This window comes from Meleagris gallopavo, chromosome 1 (assembly GCF_905368555.1).
Source record: "Meleagris gallopavo chromosome 1, MGAL_WU_HG_1.1, whole genome shotgun sequence".
Classification (NCBI taxonomy): domain Eukaryota; kingdom Metazoa; phylum Chordata; class Aves; order Galliformes; family Phasianidae; genus Meleagris; species Meleagris gallopavo.
The window spans coordinates 44,837,946-44,861,073 of record NC_139404.1 but is presented as its reverse complement, the minus strand read 5'-3'; the positions used below and the strand labels follow the sequence as shown (position 1 = coordinate 44,861,073).

General features: G+C 40.6%; 2 protein-coding genes across 6 annotated transcripts in view; one reads left to right on the top strand and one right to left on the bottom strand.

The window, feature by feature from the left end:
* VEZT (vezatin, adherens junctions transmembrane protein) overlaps positions 1–21,890 on the bottom strand; it is a 57,584-nt gene extending 35,694 nt beyond the window's left edge. For 3 of the 5 annotated variants that reach the window (XR_014883161.1, XM_085223224.1, XM_085223234.1), the window contains exons 1-3: positions 21,725–21,885; positions 6,943–7,077; positions 404–493 (exon numbers count right to left, since the gene is read on the bottom strand). Coding sequence is in view for 4 of the 5 variants with exons in the window: in XM_085223224.1 (XP_085079350.1) it covers positions 404–493; positions 6,943–7,077; positions 21,725–21,760 (261 nt within the window). In the remaining variant the exon portion in view is untranslated. Of the gene's footprint in view, positions 1–403; positions 494–6,942; positions 7,078–21,724 lie in introns of all 5 variants that reach the window. The other 2 variants (XM_085223241.1, XM_085223252.1) reach the window with 1 other exon arrangement.
* Positions 21,891–21,932: 42 nt separating this feature from the next.
* Positions 21,933–23,128, top strand: part of FGD6 (FYVE, RhoGEF and PH domain containing 6) — a 67,732-nt gene continuing 66,536 nt past the window's right edge. Inside the window, exon 1 of the mRNA XM_085223216.1 lies at positions 21,933–22,203. Within this exon, the coding sequence (XP_085079342.1) occupies positions 22,191–22,203 (13 nt within the window). The 5' untranslated portion in view covers positions 21,933–22,190. The remainder of the gene's footprint in view (positions 22,204–23,128) is intronic.

The window sequence follows — 23,128 nt, the reverse complement described above, 5'->3', positions numbered from 1 at the left end:
CTTTCATCTTGAGCTGTGTCTGCAAGTCACTGGTGGCAACTTAGGGACTTTCTCAGTGTTTCTGCAGTGTCTTCCACTGAATGGGGCAGTTTTAACGTGAATTAATTCCTTTCAGCTTTCAAGAATTTATTTAATTTCTGACCATCTCTTCCATACTTTGAACATATTCAAGCTGGCTGCTGGCTGTTTTCCCTCATTGTGCACGTGCCCAATTTGCCATGCATCCTACCTCTGAAAACCTGAAACAATATTGCCTAAAGAAAGTAAAACTGTTAGAAGAAGAAAAAAAAAAACCAACAGAAACTAAAGATGGTGCTTGGAAGAGAAGGTACAAAGGAGGGGAAGACCTGTGGATGAGGAAAGGAAATTATAAAAAAGGAAAAAGAAAAAAAAAATCTCTTACCAATCGGTGCAGTATGTCATCGTTTTTCTTATATTGTGGAAAGGGAAACCAACTTCTGAAGAACTCAACTAGTTTTGACAGGATGCTTTGCTGGAAGGAACAGAAATTATTTCCATTAAAAAAAAAAAAAAAAAAGAAGAAGAAGAAGAAATAACAGACAGGCAATTTCTTTATTTCTTTTCTTGTTAAATCAGACACGTGTACCTGCAAGGAAGTTTCCCTTAGTCTATTTGGCCTAACTTCAGAGTATGGGAACATCTGCTTCCGCTCAGTTTGCCTGTACACAAGACTGTGAAATAAAGCTTCATTCACCCCACCTATTCAATGTAATGAATTGTTATGCTGTACTGTTAAAAATAAATAGAGCTAGAATTTGTTTGATCTCAGATTGGCAACAACTCAGTATGAAAGATTTTCTCTCTTCTTAAGGATAAAAAAAAGCAGCAGTCTTAAACAGCTGACAGAGACTGAAGAAAAGTAGAAGACTGGGAGAGGAACAACCTCTCCTTGGAGGACAAGACTCTGAAAGATGAGTAAACAGAAGCAGGGATGCATGATTTTAACAGGAATTGTCTCAGAAACTGCCTGTCACACCAGCACTTGCTATCAGGTACTTTTCTCACCATGTTGCTTCTCCCGTGAAATCTAAATACAATCTAAATACAATAATAACAGTAAATACAATAATAACAATAATTACAGCTTCATCTGAGCTGTAAATGTAACTCTGAACAACACTGGTTAGGGGAACCTGCCTCTGTCACCATGCATTTTACTCGCACGTCTTCCAGAATACATGAAAATATCATAATTAAATAGATGCATGATTCTGCTTCCCTCTCCAGACTTCTCATGAAAAAGGCAGAGTTTTGGACAGACATTCTGTATCTACTTTCCTCAGACTGAGCTGTCAGGAAATATTTTTCAAAGTATTTACCTGTGACTATTTCATGAATTCTGAGGCCCTACATCTAATTTTCAAACTGCTGACAAATAGTACAATCAAGTGAAATGTAGGCCAAGAAAATATGAATTTTGAAGCACCTACATTTTGTGCCATACTATTAAAAAAAAAACAAAACCAAAAACCAAAAACAACAACAAACAACCCCACATCAACAATAAAAAAAAAAAAGATCATAAGAGCTTAGTCTATAAATGGTATCTGCATTAAATCAGCTTCTTCCTTTTCTTCTCTGTCTCTTTTTTAAGACAGAGAAGTGTAAAAACAGCTGAAAGGTCACTTGCCCAGAGGAACCGACACTGAGCTTCTGACTTCAGGATTCCAGGTACAACCCTGTTCCAATGCAAGCTACAGAAACGCTCCTGAAGTAGCTGTGTGATAAGAGGAACACAAACTTCCCCATCATGCTTCCAATTCTTAGGCTGGAAATGGAAGAATAAAATTAAACAACAAAAGGACTGAGCTGTGCTTAACTTGGGATTTTTTTCACATAAGGCCAGTACAGGAGCTAGAACAGACACACCAACCAGTTTAGCACAGAAAGGCAGTGACAGAAGTCTGATAGAGAGCAGAATGGCTTTGAACAACACTAGAAATGGTCCCTCTGCAGCCTTTATGATTCACAGAACAATTTTTGAATTAACTCTCTTTTGCATCCACTTAGGTAACCTAACTCAAGTTTTTCTTGCATACACTTTTCAGTATACAGTTAGAATTACAGACCTGTGTAAAAAAGAATAAACAGACTAGTAGTTAGACAAACTGACAATATGGCTTTTGTAATGATGCTTCTTCCCAGAACACAGCTATCACCATGCCTTGTTAAGAGGGGCTACCCCTGCAATTCACACGACTTACCTACAGAATAAATGCAGACGGGGATTTCAAGTGTTACAGAATATAATTTTAAGTGCAGCACAGGTCAAGCTATCAAAAAATAAGAAGTCCTGTTCTCCTACTATTTTCTATCATTACTATCAGTAATGCTGGTAAAAGCAAGAATCACTTTTGCTGTATGGGCAAAGAATTCAAGGCTACTCAAGGGCACTGCCATATGTCTGAGGGGGAGAAGGGTGTCACAAATGGAAGCAATAGATTATCTTCCAAGGTAGCGCTTCTTGTGAAGTGGTGCAAACAAAACAAAATTATCTGATGAGAATTTGTGGAAAATTGAGATGAAATAAATAAAGCCACTGCCCTACATTTGAAGAGCAGACAAATACTTTGTTCTACATCTGAGCAGCAGGCAGATACTTTGTTCTGAAGTACTTGTCTTAGTACAGTGAAGTGCAAAAGGAGATGTTCATTTAAAATGATGTCTCTGGGAGCCTATCATTTTCCACTGCTTGGCCTTCTGAAGTTTTTCTGTTTTTATCACAAGCATTTAAATCTACACCAAAGACAGTTTTAAACTGCTACCAGCTGACTAAACTAGACTGTAGGACTACTGGAAAAAACAGACTGATGTGTTACATGACTGTTTGGTTTACTCGCCATGTTTTAGATTAGAAGTAAAAATATGAGCTTGCATAAATGCTCAACAGGCATGTCAGTGCTTGAAAACAAAACAAGACAACCCACTGTCTTGGGCTGTGACCCAGTAGAGTGCAGTAACACATTCAATTATTCAGTTCCTTGGAACAGTGTCTCACGGTTTGCATTCCCACTGGGAGTGTTACTGACAAGTAAAACAACTTTCATCAACACACAAGTCAGGTCATGTTGCCAGTGCTTCTGGAGCATTATTCTTACAAAATCAGAAAGCAAGTCATCAAATGAATTCTCTTAATAAGCTTAATAAGTAATTATTATTAAGCTTATTACTAAGCTTAATTAGCAGAATTAAAAATATCCACTGTCCAACATTAAAAAAGTAGCATAGAACAACAAACATTTTAGGATCATTCATTTTGATCCTAAAATAAAATTCTTAGAAATCTTTCTCTTCTATGCCAGGTGAACTTGAAATGGCAATTCAGCAGTATCTAAAACACCATCACTAATATTGGCACCTTCCAATTCTGTGCAGCTCAGAAAGATGATAATACTAAGCAGTAGTACCTTCCAGCTACTCCAAGCTGGCCTTATGTAGGTGGAAGTCATAGACAAAGTCAAGCACCTGTCCCTCCTTTCCAATTTCTGTGGATGGCCTCAACAGAATGCTAAATATCTGCCTCTAGTACCTGCCTTGTTCTAGTGATAACTGTCACATCTGAGTCAGGATGAGGTGACAGTAAAATCACTTAAGACACTCAGATATGCACAGTAGTCTAGGAAAATGAATGAGAAAGGAAAAACGTATATGAAAGAAGCATATTCCTTAAAGATCAAGCAGAATTACACAAATAATTCTGGGTTTAATTCCAGAAAACAAATCTAATACTTCCTTTAAACAGTGCTTTTGAATATCAAGTGACCATGAGATCAGAACTTCGGCTTTAACTTTCTCCTGAGATTGGTGTAGCCAGAAGCACTGCAACTGTAATTACCATGCTAAATAACTTCTCTATACTCCCTCAGCCCTCAGAGCAGTCTTGATGTACCTTTACAGCTTTTCATTTCAGTGTTCATTAAGACCATGGTCTGATTAAGGAAACAAAACAAAACTAACCAACCAAAAAACTAATTAAGGTGCACTTCAAATTCAGCTGATACCTTTATCTCTCACTAAGCCTGAACGATATGCACTGCTTTGTAGGAAAGCAAAATACAACAATGTTAGTATCAGTCACTAGAAACATCCTTATCTCCTAGACTTGTTTTTTCAATCCACTAAGATCCCACACTAGATCTTTACCTTGCCAAAATACTGCTGCATGTCAAAAGATTATACCTGAACAGGGATCCTACTTGACTTACAAGAGGAGTAAACAATACCAACTCAAAGACATAGCAATACTGCAACCTTTCTAATATGAGTTTTCCACTATCGGTCAGCTGGCAACCTAGAAAAAAATATTATTTTATTTCTCTCTTCAGAAACATTATTTGTCTCCTTTTCTAGTCAGAACAAATCCTGTATTTAGCAGAATGGGGTGAAGATAGAGAAATAAAGCAGAATTGGTTGCTCTCCCTAAAAAGTAAACCACCTTTTAAAGAAAAGAGTATTCTTTCAGATACCAAGGTATTTCAGATCCATTAGAAAACCTAAGAAAAATAGATGGACTGTGATAACCAAGAAAGCCAAAACTCTAGCTGTGTATGCGCTTGCTCAGTACTGCATTTAACTCTAAAATATCTTTTAAAGTTTAAGCCATTTGTAAGCTTGCTTTTCACAACAGAAAGAAAATAATATTCATGTACTAAGCATTGTTCAACATGGAACTGTGTTCATGTTATTTATGTACACTAAAGACTCCACTAAGATCACTCCACATTAGGAGGATTCACATATTCAGAGATTGGAAACCACTTGCTTCCCGGATATTTTATAATGTCAGCAGACTACATCAGCAAACAGTGAGAGAAGGGAAGTGATAATAGTCCAATCTAAAAATGAGGAAATGATTGCATGGGAATTGAAATGATTTGCCTGTACATCACAGAGAAGTTTTGGCAAAGGCCCAGATCCTCCCCATTTCGGTGTACTTCTTCAAATATGTGGCAAGCTGTCTCTCTCCTTTTGAGACATTCTGCCAAAAACTGGAGACAAAAACAGACTTTCTGACATCAGATTACAAAAGACGTTCCCAAATTACTCAAACAACAGTAAGAACCTACGAAATTTTATCACTACCAATTACACAAATGTTTCTTCCTTTTTTCCCCATCATGCATCCTTGTCTAGACTGAGATGAGACAGTATGAATGTCATCCCAGTATTTGTAAGAAATGTGCAATCCATTTTCAAATGCCCTCTGCTTTCAAGTTGCCCAGCAAGCCATGATGAATTACTTCTACAGCTGATGTAATACCAGAGGACTTCCTCCCAGAGCAGTAAAATTAAGGGTAAAATACTTGAAGGGGAGCGAAGGGAAAAAAAACAAACATCCTCAAGAATCCTTGCGACTTTTAAAAGCAATACATCCTTGCACTTTTAAGGTTCTTAACCCTATAGCAGTTTTGCATTAAATTCAGTGGAAGTTATATATATGAACACAGAATCATATTACTTTACTGACTTCCATAGTTGTGAATATAAAAATGTTGCATTACTTTATTTTTCATAACAACATGCACCTTCTCCAGATCAGAAAAATAAAACAGAGTTATCCACATCAATTCACATACTTCTGAAGCCTACCTACCTAAGACCTCACACAGAGCAGAACAGATTAAAAGCCCTTGAAATAAAAATGCTTGAATCTGACATGAAGGAAGAACAGGAAGGACACATTCAAAACTAAAAATTTTATGCTGAAATAAAGCCTAACTAATTGTGACTATTACCCGACTCATTCCTTGAAGCATCTTAAGAGCTATTTGAAGAAAAAAAAAAAAAAAAAAAAGAGAGAAGCCTAAGAGAAATACCAGCTCACTTCATTCACTCATTCATATAATCCCCCCATCTACCACATCCTGCACGGAGACCTTCTGGAGAGCTCAGGGCCATTTGTTCCCCTCAGGGCCACACTGCTCCCCAATTCACTGCCAGCTAAGCAAAAAGGTGGAACATTGTGGAGCAGGGAAGCAGCAGAGATTACAGAAGAGAGGGAAAGGGTTGTGAACCTCTGATTTGAGGATAGTCAGACAGACAGACTGTCTGACTATGAAATTTTCTACATACTTGCTTTTTTTAGGACCAGCAAAGAGTTCTACGTTGGTTGCCTCAAGACTGGAATTTCCTCACCCATACTAGAGATCATCAGCTGAACAACATGGCCTACATACTATCAATAAGAGTAAATCACATTTATATTTAATAAGGAAAACAAGAAATGAGTAGACCATTGTATGTGTTAGGTGGCCAAATTAATGCTATAAAATATTTTACAGCATTACCATATTTCAGTATTCTCCAAGCTCTTAATTCTCAAGAATACTTTTAATATAAAAATGATCATAAAAATTCATTAGCCTTTATTTCAAATAATAGAAGAAGTCTGAGCTTATTAACCAATGGACCTTGTCAGCTGTTACTGTTATAAAATTGCCAGAACCTAAGCACTGTTCTACTTTCTCCTTCAGATTGGCTCTGGTATTTCTACTTCCCAGAAATCCGCTTTCTTAGTATTTTGTTACATAAGAAGTGACATTTAGGAACTGAATGATTGAGAAGGGTTGGGACTTATAAATATTTTGTTCCAGAAAAACACAGGTGTTATTCATAGAATATCATGCCAAGCCACAGTAATAACATCCAGTAAATAATATCATTTACAACTCTTACAGAATTCAATATCAAAGCATCTTTCTTCCCTAATTCACATAAAAGCAAAGAACACCTCAAAATACAATGGCAGATCAGATATTCCCAAACATATTTGCAGTCAACACATGTAAACTGTTACTATTAACTTTCCTTTTTAATTATTACAGTAAGAATTCCATCTTTATCCTCTCCAATTATGCCTATCTATGAAGTAATGCAGCACTCTTTTGAGAGGTTAAATATTAAGAAAAGGAGAATGCTCACTTTCTGGGCAGTGTGCACAGTCCTCTCTCTCTGGCCTTCCTCTACCGCACATTGCTTTGCCTTCTGTGACACAGATGAACATACTTCAAAATCAGTGTGTCCCAAATCCTGCAGGTACTCGTAGAGTGGTGAATTCTGAAAGAGTTAAAAAAAAAAAATAAAAGGAAAAATTTGAGAATACCAACCAACCAAAAAAAAAAAAAAAGAAAAAAAAGAAAAAAAAAACCGAAACCAAAATCAAAAACCAAGGGCAAAAGATATTCCCTATTCACCATAAAATATGACTATAACATGATGAAGCACAGTTAAACAATGCAGTCAGCAATGAGGTATGTAACAGGAAAAACCCCACAGTGTCACAGTAAGAACAAACAAGTCAAACCTTTGCTTTCAGTCTCCCTCAAGTTTTATCTCGACTGCAATGAAAAAGGTTGCAAAAGTCAATATACAAGTCAGTGCGATGAGAAACATACAACCAACCAACTTCTTCCAAAGACATATTTTTTCCAGGTTACCTTACATTTCTTTAGCTTAAAACATACATGTAATCAATACATAAACTACACACTTAGCAATATATTTTAAAATATTCTTGTGCGTCTCCAAAGCACTTGATGACGCTGTATTCTTAAGTTCATAAACATTGAATCAATGCATATTGTGTTACTTCTACTGAAACAAACTTGAAAACTAGAGCACGTTTCAAACTTCAGTAAATGAAAACTCAGTACAGATTAGGGACCTAAGGAGTCTTTTACACAAATGAGAAAAAAAAATATCTAGAAAATGGCTTCTGCTCTCTTTGAGAACACTACACTTCTGGCAACTGAGTGCCACAGTTATTTATAAAAAAAAAGTACAATAAAACAAACAAACAAAAAAAACCCACCAACAACCCAAATCAAGATCTTGAGGTTGCTGGTAAAACCACTACTTGAAGAAAAGTCCTTGTGGAAGTCTTTTACAGTAAGCATGAGATTCTGATCACCACAGAATGGATTTTTACATTTTTAAATATTTACCTATACAGAGTTCTGCATTCTCTTTTCACCCCTACCTACATATCTAAATTTAAATAACTGTTATTTGTTAGCATTCATGCATACAGCAATATTTATTACATATCTGATGAAGAGTATATTTACACTGACTCCAGTTCTACGCAGTAGATGTAAAGAGACTTCTTTTTAAGAAAACCTCTCAGTCTCATTGCTTAGAAATTCATGTTCACTTTTGACAATCTTTACCAACTTCCCACAGTAATATGCAACCAGGTAAGAACTGAGTAAGAAGAACAGAAAACATCTGAAGAACTGTAACTTACTAACAGGGAGATAACAAGAACAGTAAGAAGTAACAGTTCCACAGTAACTGGCAAATAGTTGTGGAGATCTGCAGAAACAAGCTGTGAAAATGGTCTCTACCATGAGCAAGAACCAACATGGGCAAACCTCAAGTGACTGCTTGCTGTATAGAAAAACTGAAGCAATCATCCATTCTAGCTAACTAAATGAACTTGTTACTAGCAGGGTTATTTTTAACCCATCACCAAAGTGCTATTTGGACCACTCTTACCTACTGAAAGCATGCAGATGCACACTTTTGCACACTCCCCCTGAGTTACTCACAACAGATTCAGAGTCCACTCACAACCTGAAACTCAAACATTCATACCAGCTCACAGCTCTGTGCAGGTGCAGGCAGTCCCCTCACCCATGACAATGATGCTGCAAAGCTCTGCCCTACATTAATGACTCACTTCCTTGTGGGAATTTTTCTAGTGTGATACCTCCTGTCATTTTTCCAAGGATCCTTCCTTCACCATCAAGTACTTTTTCAAGTGCAGACAACCCTAATTAAACAATGCAATCCTAGATTGGCAGGAAAGAAGCTATGTTTCTCTAAAAGTAGAATGTGCCTCTTCACCAAAATTACTTAATTAAAATCCAAAAGAAAACATAATAGACTAGAATACTTCTTTTATTTAAGGCAATGTTAAATTATCCCAGGACAAAACTTCAAATGGAATGGACATGTATTAACCATGCCTTCTTAAAATGGTCTCCATAAAGTAGGCAGCACACTGCCAGCACACCTGAACAACTCAAACCTACACACACCGGAGGCTCTCAGGGTAGCATGGATATTTCAGACAGAATTGGCAAGAGCATTTCAAGTTTAGACAAACGGGTGTAGACAAAACTCCAGGAATTACAGGCCTATTGGTCTGACCTTGGTACCCGAGAAGGTCATCTGGAGTGCCATCACTCAGTATATATAAGACAAACAAATGATGTGAAGCCAGCATGGATTTACGAAGGACAGGTCCTGCCTGACTAGCCTGATCTACCTCTATGACACTTAGATGAGGTAAAGACTATGGATACTTCAATTTTAGTAACACATTTCATATTGCTTCCCACAGTACTCTCCTGGAGAAATTGGCTGCTCATGGTTCTATGAGTCAGTTCATCTGGCTGATGGCTGGGCTCAGAGTCACAGTGAATGGAGTTCAGTCTGGCCTCACGGCATCCAACAAGGCTTGGTACTGAGTGCTACACGTGGGTCATGCAGCAGTGTGGGTGCCCAGCAGAAAAGGGCCTGAGGGCGTTAGCTGACAGCTGGCTGAACGTGAACCAGCAGTGTGCCCAGGTGGCCAAGAAGGCCAATGGCATCCTGGCCTGCATCAGAAATAGTAAGGACAACAAGACTAGGAAGTGATTGTGCCCTTGTACACAGCGCCAGTGAGACTGCACCTCAAATACTGTTTTGGCATGAAAACAAACCAAGAAGTTTAAAGACTATTTCACCTCAGTAATCTGGAAATCCTGCTTTTTTTTTTGCTGTCTTCAGTGATGACAATCATCTCAATCACACCTGTCACAAGCAAGACACAAGACTATTCTTCTCTTTATTGATACTCACCTTAATACAGACAGCTGTCAAAATACATATCCAAAGGAGTTTTTCCACTACTATCTTAGGGCATACCTTCTGTGTTCTACTTTCTCCCTTGCAGGGCAAGGTAGACAGAAACCGTTCAGCTCACCAAATAATGCTAGAGATGCTGGCGATATTAACAGCTCTCTGTTGTGGAAATAAGGTAAAATTACTTCTCCTTCTGGGTCACTGCAGAAAGGCCACACAGCTGATAGCTTGTTGTTACAAGGGATTCAAGCAAGCACCAACCAACTTAAAGGAAATGCAAACTATGTTTTTGCTAATGATCCAAAACCACCACAGAGCAAATATTCAGTATGAAAAAAGTAATCTGTCAGCATTCCAGGAGATGAAAAAAGAGAGTTTTTTTAATTCTGATTGTGTAAGATCACTTTAAATCTTCAGGGCACAGGAGGGAATGATACACTATGAGATCATTTTCTTAAAAGCTGATCAAGAAAAACAGTGTAAAGCTGTTTAGATTGGTTCCATTTCCCCACAGGAATGTATAAAAGAAGGCAGAGGAAGAGACATGCAGCAAGAGAGACTCTGTCCACTAAAACCAAAACCTAAAACTAAAACCATAGAGAATCAGCTAAAATCCTGAATGCTATATTTAGTAAGTGAATTATTGCATAAACCTAAGAATGCCTGGCTCTTCTCTCTTATTTTTACACAACATTAAAACCACACAGTTATCTTAATCAGTATAATTTCTATTGCACAGAAATAGTAAATATCAAAACAAAACAAATCAAACACCTCTTCAAATGTTAATGAAATGTTAGTAGTTGTGACGATTTCATTTGTTCTTGTAATCAAGGTAGAATACAGCACCTTACTAGGTTTTACATAAAATCCTTCTGATAAACTTTTCAAAGGCTTTTTAAATGCCCCCCTTATAGTTTGACTTTTTTGATTACTGAATTGGCAAATTATAATTGATTAAAATTTAACTTGAATGTTTATCACATATTCCTTCAAGTAAATGTGCAATGTTCTCTGAGTTTCTCAGGAAGAACTTGGGCTTTGGCAACCCTCTTCCAGTACACCTCCTCCAGCCACATAATTCCTCTCCCCTATTTTTCTTAAGAGACTATTAGCTAAATTTACAGTCCACACTGTAAAATCTCATTTTTTATTAACTTAAATGAAGAAGCACTATGCCCTATGCTCTAAGTAAAAATACCATTTTTCCTTTTTCTAAATCCATTATACTACATGAGATGTGGGTACAGAAAGAACTAAGAAGTGTTTGAAGCTTCTTTGAAATTAGATTACGAAGAACTTTAACAAACCGATCATAAAAATCTTCCATTACGAGTGAGCTCTCTTGCGTAGCCCACTCAGCTTCACAGTTTGTTCATTCATAAAATTTGAGGTTTACACCTTTTCTTTTATTAGAAATATCACCTACGTAATGCGTTAGCCTACACTAACATAAACACACAAACTATTTATTGACATCATATTTAATGTCCTAGATACTGTCTGATTTTAAGTGTTACTGACAAGCCTCTCACTTGCAAAGCTCTGCAGTCTGTATAACTCACTGAAGATTTCTTCAACCAATACAGTCAAAGAATTACTATGCAAGCATTTCCTTGCAATATGATAGCATTAAAATATGCTACGCTACATACTTATATTTCAAGACTAGCAACAGAAACATTATAATTAATACTCACAATCCTCATGAAGATTTAAAAACCAATGCTTTAATATCCTAATATGTATGATGCCTGATAAATCATAGCTTTGAACTCACAGAATCTGCTTTTTTGCCTCCTAATTTTCTTTCTTAATATTCATGAATTCTTTTTTCAACAGTCCAATATTAAAAAATAAGAATTAAAATAAACAACCTCCCAGTCGATTTTGACGTTTATCCACATATTATAGGTGCTACAGTTTCAGTTTGAGAAATTCTGGACATAACAGAAACGTATCCTTGCAATGAGTGGTAGGCTGGGGTACAAAAAAAATATAAGTTAGTCTTGAAAGAAAACTGTTAGAAGGTCAGGTAAAGGGATAGCAACATTGTTTTGGTAGATGATTTGAATGGAAAATGTAAAATATGAAATTTCATTTTACTATTAATACAGAACCATATTATCCTAAAGGAATCTATTTCTGTGTATTTTCAATCTTTAACTTCACATTCAACCGCTCAAACTGGATGCTATTAGAATAGTTAGTATTGCTTATGCTTGACTGTCAGTTTCATTTCTTAATTTCTAGTTGCCTCTATTAGAATGACACAGTCATCATTCAGCCTGTTCTATCACCATCATAGCACCAGTTACTGACTGGAAATGCCATCTAAACCAAACACGTCCAACCTAGAGCCCACAGGCCACATGCAGCCCTGGGACAGTTCAGGGCACGAGCCCCCCAAATACCATCAGCTTTAACATTATTATGTGATTTTTTTAGTGATACTTTGCACAACTACTTTGTGGTGTGTAGTTTGAGTGCAGACTGTGTAGGCAACAACTGAACACTGTGGAGGGCTAACTCTGTCTCTCATGCCTGCCACACACTGATAATAGATTAAAAAAAAAAAAAGGTTTTGTTATGATAAGTACATGAATTATGTATCTTATACACAGCCTATGCCAATCACTCTTCACTCAGTGTGGCCCAGACAAGCCAACAAGTTGGACCCCCACAATCTAAAGCAAGTGAGGATACCAAGATAGGGTTTTTCAGCAATATGTTGTATTTATTTCTGAAGTTTCTTCAAAGGTGTGTCTTCTAATTCACTTTCTGAGATCACCTAGATACAAGAGAGAGGTGTTACATTTACAATCAGGACATCATTTTATTATGCTACTTGTCAAAAACATTCTCAAAACGGAGAACAGCTCCAGGACAGCCAATAATCAAGAAGTCATTATTCTTTCGTGCACTTCTAACAGACTTGACGAGGAGAATCTGGTTAATAAGTGAAACAGCTTGCCTCATATGGTTGACGCACTGAAATAGGAACAAGCTTTCCCAGATTTTAAGAAGTTGGGTTTTCTGGGAACAACAGGAACAACAAAAACTCCTGCTTATTTCTGTATAACTTTTCTAATTCACTACCATGTCACACTGCAAAGACATCCAACTGTAAACAGAAATTTATAATATACTGTAGGTTTATATTAGCTCTCATGTCCAGAATCAAGAAAAAAAATTCCCTTTCCTCCTTATTCACAGCTCTCTCAGCCTACATATTTTACATTTCACTCAAATACTTATGTTTAATGACAACTGTAATTTTTGACCGTTGAAAGCAGTTGAGTCTCAATCTAATCCCAAGATTCTGTTCTTTACCCCTTTTCCAAGCCTTATTTCAAAGCACTTTGCACACAGCACTGACTTAGAAAAAAATCCAGCTCCTACACTGAACCAAAGATCAATCATCTTGTTCACAACTCTAAGCCTACACCAAAAATAAATACCAAAAGTGAGTCAAACATTAACAAAAAAATCAAACACACAATACTGTATACTGCTACATGATGGGAAGGTTATTATCATAGGGGATTTCTTAGTTGCAGAAGAGAGCTGATTTCTTATTGATATTTTCTCAAATATCTTTTATCTATTGCAGCAAACACAAATACTGTGCTTCAATATGTGCATTTTATGCATATTCTGAGAAAAAACTTTTGTAATCACAAATAACAGAATGTTGTTAGCTGTCATGGTTTTGTTACAATAGCAGCTGAATATGAAAGCCACACCCAAATTATTTTTGCTGATGCATCGTGAACTAAATGACTCAGGATTTCTCCGTTAGAGATTTCTCCATTAGAGATGGGGTCTTCTCACACCCCAAATCCTTTACTAAGATAAAATTTACTACCTAGTAACCCCTTGCTCCAGCTTCCAACCATAGCTAACGCAGCAGAATAACCTTAAAAGTAACATCTAATGTGAGTGCACAAAATAAAGGGTTTAAAGATCTCTTCTTAAAATACAGAAATATTTTCCAAAGCTGAGTGGTCCAGGAACACCATCAAACAACCTCCAAACAGACAACAAGCTCTGAATTCTCGGTTTGAAAAAGATTTTGCTTATCTACAAAGCCTAACAGATGAGCTTAACAGGTGGCAAAGCTCCCAACCAAATAAACCGTATCGAAATCTCTCCCTCTCTCTCAAAACATAACTTGGAAAAGTTGAGCTAGCACTTACAGACAGCGCGATCTTTGTCTCCTGGACGAGGGCATTCCATTTTTCTCTCCTGTACTGTTCCCACGCATCCGACAGAATCTCGCCCACCTCCCCGTTTCGTTCCACTCGTCCCTCCAGGATGACCCGAGCCGAGGATGAAGAGTAGCAGTCAATGCAATCACACCTGTGCTCCTGCACAGTAGCATTTTCCTGACAGCATCAGCTGATGCAGTTTGAAACTTCCCAGGACTGTGCAATTTCTCCTGACTAATGTGGCTTTATAACTGGGGGGGGAGGGAGGCGAGGATGACAGATTGCTAAAGGCTTTTAAAAAGATACTGCCTGAAAGAATTACTGCACATCGATCTTACATGAAGTCATTAATAAGATTTCCCAAACAACAGTATTTAAAAGCCTTGGTCTTATTCTCCTGGCTGGCAGCTACCTCCTCCTTTCATCCGACTGACGAGCAGCCAGTCACTGGCAGGGCTAATATTAGACTGACTTCGACAGTGAAAGAATCATTTACATTTTCTATTCTATTTTCACCGCCACAGTAGGCAGGCTTTGGTCTCTTCAATGCTACACCACCATGTGATTTAGAAACAGTTTCCGAGAACTACTTTGAAGCCATAATGTATTCCTGGATATTTTCTGATGCACGGTATATCTCTAATTGCACTTCTGCATTCTGAAGAGCTTCATAATCCATGCACAGTTCCATGTCACTGAACTTGTGGAATGGGAAAGCTCTTTCCTTTGCATTTTCAGCAGGAGGTGGCACATTGCTGCCATAATGGAAAAGTCTTATGGAGTAGTCTTACATGCTAGGAAAGCTCTGCATCTCATTAATCCAAAGCTCCCACTGCTATTTACCCAATCAAAAATGGACTTGTGAATACAAAAGCTGACCTCTCTGTCAAAGACAGAAATTAATAATAACTGAAAAACTGAAGGCAGAAGAGGTAAACGTATCCTCCCTGGAAGACAGAGAAAGAGGCCTGCCACAGACCTGGAGCCTTGGGTGGGAAGTCACTGACTGCACAAGCCACCACACTGAGCTGTCACATGAAACTCATAGTTGCTTTTATATTGGTTACTAATGCTAACAGATTCTTACTTTCATTTACACACACAATGAAATTCACGAAGTTAATGCATCTGACTGGTAAAGCAATAGAATGTTCCTTGGTTGGCCCCATCCAACCGAGCACAGTGATAGATTTTATACTTTGGGTGTCTCAAGGAAGTTGGTTCATGACAAAATGGTGGGAACAGTACTACAGTATTAACTCTCCTATAAAAATGACCCTGGAGTAATTAGCACAGAAGATTCCAAATTTTTGGACCAAGAGTTCTAAAAAATAAATTACTGTGAATCAGCATGTACTTTTGTCTTCAAATCTGCTGTTAGGAATAATAATGGCAATATGGGTTTGCACACCACAATACAATACCTTCCTCTGCCTGCTTAGATAAAGCATTAACGTTATTCAAAAATGCCTGATGAGTATACTTGGCACCCACCATCACCAGAAGGTTTCTTACATAGATTTAAGCCGGTAGTTTCTTCTGTTTTCACTTTGCTACCACCTGCCTCCTCCCAGCGATGTGATGAAAAGAGAGCACAGTCTATCCTCCCTTTCCTCACAGTAGACTGCTGAGAAGCAAAACAACTGAATTAGTCCACTTGCCACTGGCTCAGGTGCCTCTACAGTGCACGACTTGCAGCAGAGGGATCGCTCCAGGCTGCAGTTACACGGCCAATTTAACCTGACATTAGCAGCGGGTGCAGATGAAAGGTGCAGTACCATTTCAGAACACTAATGGTAATATTTATACAGCCAAGTGGCGAGATAAAACATGAAACAATCTGATTGAAAAAATAACATCAAGGTATTTTTTCCCTCCCGTCTTTCTTAGCCACCTAGTTTATAGTCAAGTCAGTTTCACGATCTTGCTTACAGTTCCACTCGCAAACCTCTACATAAGTGTAAAGAAGATATTCAGTGAAAATAATCCTGCTGAGGGAGCACTATAGACACTACCACTGAGGCTATGAGGCCAGTCCCTTTTTCATAACTTATAACATTAGAGATTTAAAAAAAAAAAATGCATTTCTAACCCTGCCAAGTGACAAAAATCACTGTGTTTAGGAAGTCAAAGTCCCTTTCTGAGCCATCCTGTGACTTCGTGAGCATAGCTTTAACGACCCAAACACAAAACAATATTGCACAAGCTCGTTAAAATATAGGACAAATGACTTAGCTGCAAGCAGGACTACGAGCTGAAAGTGCACTTATGGAATAGTATTTGGATCACCTTCATCGCAGTGTTCTGAAAGAATGGGCACATTAGATCAAAGATCCGGCAGAAAAGATTTTTTAATAAATCTATAAACTTGCAAGTGGAAAACAGCAGACACGCTGCCAAGAAGAAAAAAGCAGTATGTCAGTTCTATGAATCTGATCAAAAGCCGGCATGCTACTGCACATAATTAATCTTCCTTGCAAAATTCAAAGACAAAGAAGAGAATAGATCAACAGCAAAGATACCACATGAGTTCACCAGAGGTAGACGGCATCAAATCCTTTGATGAGACAGCTCGTTTTCTAAATAATGGAAATTGAGGAAGTCTATATGGACTTTTGATACTATGCCTTGCGGGGAATGGGCTCTCAGTACCATGCCATATCAGTTAAGATACAAAATGAACTAAATACACAAATGACAAAGATAACAGTGGGTTGTGTGGAATAGAAAACCATCAGGTCAGACAGTTACAAATGGAGCTCCTCCAGGATCAGACTTCGATCAAAGCTTCATCTTCATACCAAGAGAATGCTAATGAAATGTTCTGGTAACACCAAGTAACATCACGTGTAGAAAAGCACATGTAGAAACATCATACATAAAGACCTGGATGATCTTGAGGGGGTACCTTGAGTGATAATGGCATACAAATTAACAGTAGACAACAGCAAGATCTTACATACAATGACTAATACAAACAATTGCTCCAGTAATGTGGAAGCTGATGATTAAAGTAGAAACATGAGTAGCATTATAACTGAATCAACAGTATGAACACTTGAAAAAGTTGCCTGTAGGCCTACGATGCAAGAATCAAAGCATTCCCAGCAGAAACAAGTACCTACAGTTCTACAAGACCCCATGAAGAACACTGAATATCACACTGCAGGCTCATGGGTAGAAAGACGAATTCAAGCTTGAAGCAGTGAATAACAAGAAAACACATTCTGTAAAAGGAGACTAAATATATTGGATTAGTCAGTTAAGCAAAATCCTTAGCCAAAATAGGATTGCTTTCTATGAATACGTTGAGAGATAAATTCAGGAGATGTAAAAGAACGGTACATGTTAATGGATAACATTAGGAAAAGTGCAACTATAAAGAAGCCATGAATGAATTTTGAATCAGAAAGTAGGTGGCAGTTACTATCAAAACAATGAAGTTCTGACACAGTCCTCCCACTGGAATAATGATGCATAAATTTAGATAGTTCTAATAAACATTTTAAATTTATATATTCAAAAATTAAAAGAAATCAAGAAACAAATTTGTCCAAGCAAACGAATCTCTCTTTGGGTTGTGAAAAACCTCATCTCAAGTAACTTATCATCAAGTTTCCTCTACCCTACCTTATAATCTTCAATAAAACAACATGGCATGAATAAAACATTTTTTTCCATAATTTGCTCTACATTAAAGCAATTTTTGATTTGCACACTGCTGGCAGGCAAATACGTGCCAAGTATATCAGGGGCACTTCTGTGTCTCTTGAGTTCTGCCCCCTTTTCCCTCATATTTCTAGCATTTCCATTAGAAGAGCAACTGACTGTAAAGCAGAACAGATGCAAGGATTGAAGTTAAGAAGTAAGAACTGAATTGGAACAAACGTAAAAACATGAGCAGAAGAAGACTTGCAGACAGTGAATGAGAATCTCTGGGTGGTGTAGGAATTCTTCTGACCAGTAAAGTGACCATCACTCATTATTATCCAATCACAGAGATGGCTCTTGAATTTCTGCATGAAAAACACTGTTTTCCCAGGGCAGTGATAGCTTCCTTGTGCTCGTTTTCCTTCAGAGCTATTTGATAAGTATCAGTGGTCTTCAGAAGCTCATAAATACCTTTCAGTGAACCATCATCTGTTTGATGTGGCAAAATTTATAACGCAGCCAGTGGTCATTGATATATTTGAGCCCAATGGACAGAGCTATGACTTGAAAAACGTGCAGTAAATAACACTGGACATAACCGTGATGTGGAACAGGTGACGCGCTCCCCATTCTGTTTGAGCATGGAAAATGCAAAGGAGCTCTTCCTTCCTGATTATGCATTTGTTAGAACATTGATGGCAACATTTCTTTGATATAAGAATTGTGATCAATACTCACTTTCAGGAATGTAGGAATTTTTTGAAAGCTGTAACAAAGAGCCTTTTCCCCAGGTTGGTGCACTTACATTAGGTGACAGCAACCTCAAATGTAGTACTCAAGGAACTATGGTACTTCCAGCCACTTTGGCTTAGAATACCAGCATGCCAGGCACCTACCAGGCCCAGCAAAGACTTGACTATTGAGCAGGAAGAGGACAGCTTTCAGCATGCTCCCAACCAACTGAAAGATCATACTGGAAATGCCTCATGAACACGAGGGATCTAGCAAAGTGAGTTATCCTGCTGTTGTATGACGCCTTTTGCACTGTATGTGTAAAGGGAAATAGTAAGCATAATTGGAATGGAAAAGTATAAAGATTACCAGGCAGGTGTCAAGGGCATTACAAGAAAATACTAAAGTGCTGTACAGTTGACAGGTGCAGGGAAGCACACCAATAGGGTGGCACAGTCAGGTAGTTTGCTTTTTCAATTTAACTGATGCAGACACATAAATTTCAAAGATTTAAAAAACACTGTATCTAGTAAACAGGTTATCATTTTCATACCTATGTACAATATCAATGAAACTTTTCCCATGCACAGCTTCTGGAGCCGGCAGGACCCTCATACCCATAACATATATCAGTAAACCCGCTGCCACAAAGCTGTCTCAGCCTCTCTCTTTCTGATCTTCGCTCAAGTAACATTGTATTCATCTTTACCTAGGAAAATTGTCCATCTTTTCTAGGTAATTTTAGTGAAACAAAAGAAACAAGTAACTCTCATTAGTTCTTCTCTGGTTACAGCAACGGGACCCAAGAAACAGCATGCAGCTGTGTCAGGGGAGAGTTCTTCACCAGAGGGGGGCTGGGCACAGAACAGGCTCCTCAGGGCAGAGAGCAAAGCCCCAAGCTGCTGGACTTAAAGTATTTGGACAGTGCTTTTAGACACAGGGTTTGAGCTTTCTGTAGTTTGTGTGTGGAGCCAGGATACTCTGTGATTCTATGAGCTGTTTCCACACTGGAGGACTTTACAGAGCAGTATCACAACAGAAATTATTGTAAGGTGCTGGCTGTTCCAACACGAGTCACACTGAAACAGAAACCTTAACTTCTACCATGGGTGAACAGAAGAGATGTTGAGTCATACTGTGTCTTGGTACCTCAGTGGACAGAAAAGAAAAGGAGGAGAAGAAAGAAAATACTAAAGGTTTGAGACAGAGGTAGAAGTGCAGTAGGCTCCGAGCCCACACTCACATATTTTCTTTACAGCAGCTCTGTTGAGATTGTATGCTGCCCCAAGAGTTGTCCAAAATCCTGGCATTTCTCAGTGTTCTTCCTCTGTCAGGAGTTTCTCTGCTCTTACAAAAGAGGCCTCAGACTAGGAGTTGTCAAGAACACAAAAAGATGTCTTCCCTGCTTTGTCTGTTTCTTTCTCTATGCTAATACCCATGTTGCCATCTGATATACACTTGCATTCCAAGGAAACTATCCAGAGACTCTAAGACATGATAAGAAAAGAACAATTAGACTAAATGCAAGCAAGAAACAATAAGAAAATAGGCTAAAACTTCCACAGATGTTCCCAGGAATAGAATCATAGAACGGCCTGGGTTGAAAAGGACCACAATGATCAAATAGTTTCAACCCCCCTGCCATGTGCAGGGTCGCCAACCACCAGACCAGGCTGCTCAGAGCCACATCCAGCCTGGCCTTGAATGCCTCCAGGGATGGGGCATCCGCAACCTCCCTGAGCAACCTGTTCCAGTACACACTGAGTTCAGTACAAGAAGAGTTCAGCTGCTTAGAACAGGAAATCTACCAAAACATGCCTTTCTATGGTTTGAAGGTACGTGTAAGTCAGAAGGAGAAAGAGAATATGACTAGCTTTGTAAACAAAGAGCTGATGCTATGTATATTGCTAAATCTGTCACCACTGCTTATAACATTGTCCAATGTTTTGCTCACAGGAGTGCCAGAAGCTCAGAGAAAACAGTCACTCACAGTAACCTACGTCCACATCCTGAAGGTCTCCTTGCAAAAGTGACTGCCGACTTGGGAGGAAGATAAGCTGGACACTATTAAATGAAAGTGTAACAAAAGTGACATAGTAAATTCTGCATTAAATGAAAGTGTAACAAAAGTGACATAGTAAATTCTGCATACACACACACTTAACATAGCAATGCACCAAGGGACTCTAATAGCAAAAGAAATGCACTACCAAGAAACACAGAAAATAGTCAAGTGCAAATGCACATGCCAGGAGATCTTTTACTCCCTCCCCCTGTTTTAATCAAAACTCTAAGTGTTGCATGAACTGTGAAACTATAAGTCAAGCATCACTTCTACTAAAGCAGTGAGTGCAGAGGGCAGGCACTGCATCTGTGTAATAAATTCTCACCAAAGCTTTACACCATTCAAGGAAATGATTTAACACCACAGCAACAAAAGGGTCAGGCACTACTGATTGCACTCAAGGCTGATTGTGGATATCAACTTTGTGCTACAGACCAAAGCCATGAGCTACAGACCAAAGCCATGAGCAGGCAGTACTTACACAGCTGGAAAAAAAAAGTATTCCTCATGTAAGGAGCTATTGTCATCCTGGTAAAACCAGAGGCTTTCTTATTATAATTAATTACTTTAAAGACAGTATTTCTATATAACCACATCTTCTAGATGTCTAAAGAATAGTTGTGGCCAGCAGGGAGATGCAGTTACAATGATCTACTGCAAATCGATCCCATTTGGTCACTGAACGTACTTACCCAATGATAACCAATGTATTTACCCATTGATTTAAATAAGATCTACACGGTATTGTAGAGATAACTAAGAACGGCGATGTATGATGCAATACAATGCTTTACGCAGACTGTAAGCAATAAAGCCGTTAGAAAGACGGAGCAGCACTTGGACACGGTGTGCGTGCGCACACGCACCTCTCCTGCGAGTCAGGCTGCTTTCCACACACGGTTCGTCGGCCCAAAGAGGTCTCGGACCCTTTGTCCCTGCCCCATCTCGCCCCACAGAACGGCGCACCGCCGGCACACCTCCATTCCATCCCCTCCCCGCCGCTCCGGCTCCGCGCTTTACCCCCGCCCGGCCCTGCCGCCGCTGATGCGGCCCTCGGGCCTCCCGGGGCGGCGCTCCCCTCCGCGGCCCCCGGCCGCGCTCCGCGCCCAGCGGTCACCTGGGGCCGCCCCGCAACGCCCCGGAGAGGGGCGGAGAGATGCGTGCCCAGCCCGCCCCGGGTCGCCCCCGCGCCCACCTCAAACACCACTTCTTCGTCAAACTCCGGTGTCATCCTCCCGCCGCCATGCCACCCCCTGTGGGCACGCTGGGAAACGGAGTCCGCCCCGCCGGCGGCGGCACCTTCCCCGCCTCACGGCCGGCGGAACTACAGCTCCCGGCGGGCACGGCGCGCCCGCTTCCAGACGGGGGGCGGGGGGAAAGGGGCAGGGCGGCGGGGAGGCGGGGAGGCGGGCGCTGGGCGGGGCGGGCAGGCGCCCGGCAGGGGGCGCCGCCGCGTACGGAGCGGCGGTTGCGGGGCGCGCGGCGGGCGCTGTTTGCGCTCAGTGTGCCGCCCGCCGCGGGGCGTTATGCGGGAGCGGGCGGAGGGCGCTGCTGGGGGGCGGCGCGGGCGGACAATGGGCTCCTGCTGCCAGGCCCCGAGCGGGGCCGCGCCGTGACGGACAGGGGAGCGCGGAACGGAGCGGTGCGGTGCGGGGAGCGCCATGAGCTCCGCCGGTGAGTGCCGGGGAAAGTTGGGGAGCGGCCGGGGGGGGAAGGCGGGCGGGACGACGACGCCGGGCATCGCCGCGCTCCGGTGCCGGCCCGTCCCGGCCCGTCCCGTCCCAGCGCGGCGCCCTCGGGGCCGCCCCGAAGTTCGCTCCCGGCACGGCGGAGCAGCCCGGCGCGGCGGCTGTCACTGCCCGACGACGCCGCTCGGTGCCGCCGTCGCGGGAGCGGTTGCCGGGCCGGGAGCTTTGCTGGCAGGACAGCCCTGGCTCCGGTGGGTGCCTGCGGGCTCCGGCCCTGGGCTGGGAAGCGCTCCGACGACTTGTGCTGAAGAGATCCTGCGGCCCGACCGGTCCCAGCCGTGGGCAGGGACACCTCCCGCCAGATGAAGCTCTGTCCTGGCTGGCCGTGAGTGCCTCCGGGCAGCCTGTGCCACTGCCTCACCGCTATCTGAGTGAAAATCTTCCCCCTAACGTCTATCCGAAATCTCCCCTCTGTCCGTTAAAAGCCGTTCCTCCTTGTCCTGTCATCGCACCCCCTGACAGAGTCCCTTCCCAGCTTTCACCCTTAGGTGCAGAACGTCCCGTTCCTGCCGTACCGACCTGCTGCCATTCCTCCCGCTTCCCTTTACCGTTTTCAGCGGCCAAAAGAGCTGCGAGGCAAATTCCTGGTTTAAAAGCAGAGCTCCCCGTGCTGAGGGGAGTTGAGGGTGCTTTCCTTTCTGCTTGTTTATCCGGTTGTGTGTTAGCAGTACTTTTGTTCACCCATCTGGTGCATTAGTGGGTTCCTTTCTTAGGCTGCTTGAAGATGGGGATGGGAGTCATTTCTGCATTGAAAAGATGCCCTGTGGAATCATGATGTATTGAGTGGAAACGACTAATTACAGTGCAAGCCTGGAGCAGCAAAGTGTTTCCTGTAAGGATCTGGGGGGAGG